The 2,500-nt window shown below is 40.5% G+C and overlaps 1 protein-coding gene and 1 long non-coding RNA gene across 5 annotated transcripts in view; one reads left to right on the top strand and one right to left on the bottom strand.

Annotated features, from left to right (window-relative positions):
• Window positions 1-2,500, top strand: part of ppfia2 (PTPRF interacting protein alpha 2) — an 86,664-nt gene that overhangs the window by 76,471 nt on the left and 7,693 nt on the right. For 3 of the 4 annotated variants that reach the window (XR_014531448.1, XR_014531449.1, XM_083528993.1), the window contains 3 exons: window positions 69-131; window positions 1,944-1,976; window positions 2,302-2,477. Coding sequence is in view for 2 of the 4 variants with exons in the window: in XM_083528993.1 (XP_083385119.1) it covers window positions 69-131; window positions 1,944-1,976; window positions 2,302-2,477 (272 nt within the window). In the remaining 2 variants the exon portion in view is untranslated. The remainder of the gene's footprint in view (window positions 1-68; window positions 132-1,943; window positions 1,977-2,301; window positions 2,478-2,500) is intronic. The other variant, XM_083528994.1, reaches the window with a different exon arrangement.
• The window catches only part of LOC310719404, a 2,569-nt gene continuing 209 nt past the window's right edge, over window positions 141-2,500 (bottom strand). The window contains exons 2-3 of the long non-coding RNA XR_014531471.1: window positions 2,369-2,493; window positions 141-213 (exon numbers count right to left, since the gene is read on the bottom strand). This is a non-coding gene — a long non-coding RNA (uncharacterized lncRNA). The remainder of the gene's footprint in view (window positions 214-2,368; window positions 2,494-2,500) is intronic.

Here is a 2,500-nt window from a genome sequence, read left to right as displayed (position 1 = left end):
CTTCTTCTTTAACACTGCTTGCCCCTCTCTGATTGGATGGCTGCTCTCTGTGGCCCCGCCCACTTTAGCCATCAGGCAATGTGTGGGTGACACATGAGGAGATGGAAACACTCGCAGCTCCATCTAAAACGGTCAGTTATCCTTCCTCTGTCTCTCCATCCATCCCTCACTCCCTCTGTCCCTCTGCCACGCCTGCTCATCTTCATTCTGCTGCTTTACACACACACACACACACACACACACACACACACACACACACACACACACACACACACACACACACTCATTTTCATTCTAATATCATGAGATATACATATTCCAATATGTATGATTTCAATCTATCTGGCAGAGAGAGAGAGAGAGAGAGAGAGAGAGAGAGAGAGAGAGAGAGAGAGGGAGAGAGAGAGAAAGAGAGAGAGAGGGAGAGAGAGAGGGAGAGAGAGAGAGATCACTGGACACAGACACAGTTATACAATCAGACAGACAGACAAAAAGATGGACAGACAGAGGCAGAAAGCTGAAAAAAAAAGACAAAGAAATGTGTGGACAATGAGACAGACTTAGAGAATGACAGACAGAAGGACAATTAGAAAGACAAAAGAACTGAGAGAAAAAGAACAAGAGAGACGGGGGACAGATAGACAAACAGAAGGACATAAAGCAAAAAGACATGCAGACAGGAAAAAAGACACAGACAGAAGGACATAAAGCAAGAAAGAAGGAAAAAAAGACAGACAGGAGGACAGGGAGACAGAAAGGAGGAAAGAGAGACAGACAGAAGAAAAGAGAGACAGAACAAGGGAAAGATAGACAGACAGGAGGACAGAGAGACAGAACGAGGGAAAGATAGACAGACAGGAGGACAGAGAGACAATAAGAGGGAAAGATAGACAGACAGGAGAAAAGAGAGACAGAAAAAGGGAAAGATAGACAGACAGGAGAAAAGAGAGACAGAAAGAGGGAAAAAGAGACAGACAGGAGGACAGAGAGACAGAAAGAAGGGATAAGAAGTAGACAGATTAAACACAGAGTGAGAGATAAATATGTAGACTGATAGAAAGACAGTCAAATGAAATGAACGAGAGTGAATTGTTTATATCAGTAGAAAAGAAAGTGATTGTAACTGAAAAAAAAAAGTGAAAAAAAAGTTGTTTTTTGCTGCACGGGTCGTCGTTCATCTCACACGTGTGTGTTTCTCTCATTTCCTGATTCTTTGTGTGTAAAATGTTTAATAATAAAAAATGAGTTGTTCTCGTTATTAAAAGCTACCGCACGCTAGCAGTGTAGCAAAGACAGGATCAGGAGCTTCCTAAACATGCGCTTTTCAATTACTTTCAACAACTTCTACATTTCATTTACAACTAAAAAATTTAAATGTGTTAGCTAGCTCGCTAGCTTGCTAGCTTATATGCACAAATTCAACCCAGTTAGACGTATAACAGGCTGGATACATGTAGCAGAAACAAATTACAAACAAACAACATCCTAGTTAGCTAGTTCGTGTGCTAGCCTAGCTACATTTTTAAGTAGTGTTGATTTTGTTCATCATGAACTTTTTCAAATATAAATAAATTAATTGTTAAATATTAGTTTTGACCGATTAGCAAAGCAATGCTAATATTATACATATTCACATGTTTAATAAAGAATCATTTATTAAGTTTTTTAAAGTATACAATTTATATATTTATTTGTATAAACATTTTAAATAAAATTGGTTTTTTTGTATATTGAGATGTTAGCTGCGATGCTCATGCTAATATAGAATGCTAACAAGAACAGACTGTCAGCTAGCTCAGCTTCAGGTCACAGTATAGCTAGCTTAAGCTAGCTGCTTTTTGTGTGTGTGTGTGTGTGTGTGTGTGTGTGTGTGTGTGTGTGTGTGTGTGTTTGTTGATGGTTGGATTCTCTGCTAACGCTGTGGATTTTTGTTCACGTAACAGAAGTCAGAGTCTGAAGAAGGGAGCTGGTCTCAGGTAAAATTTTGATTGATAGCTAATCTCGCTAACGTTGCTAACTTTCAGTCCTGAAGGTGTTATTAGACCTACAGAATGCTCACAAAGCGTTACTATGGTAACGATAATGTACTAATTTAAACCCCCTGCTCCAGTCAGAGCTCCTGGTCTGGAGAACTAATCACCACCTTCTGACCAATCAGAACCCAGAACTCAGTTGTAAAAAGAAATAAAGGATAAAACCTGTATATAGAGATGGTGGTTATGCTGCTGTGTAGATGTCTGAGTGTGTGTGTGTGTGTGTGTGTGTGTGTGTGTGTGTGTGTGTGTGTGGGTGTGTGTGTAGACGTTAGCGTATGGAGATATGAATCATGAGTGGATAGGTAATGAGTGGCTCCCCAGTCTCGGCCTACCTCAGTATCGCAGCTACTTCATGGAGTGTCTGGTGGATGCCAGAATGCTGGACCACCTGACCAAGAAGGACCTCCGCGTTCATCTCAAAATGGTGGACAGCTTCCACAGGTACAAACCCAAACACCTTAAAA

The sequence above is a fragment of the Silurus aristotelis genome, assembly GCF_946808225.1.
Source record: "Silurus aristotelis genome assembly, chromosome: 24".
Taxonomy (NCBI): domain Eukaryota; kingdom Metazoa; phylum Chordata; class Actinopteri; order Siluriformes; family Siluridae; genus Silurus; species Silurus aristotelis.
The sequence above is the reverse complement of the archived record's forward strand: the minus strand, read 5'-3'. Positions and strand labels throughout refer to the sequence as shown.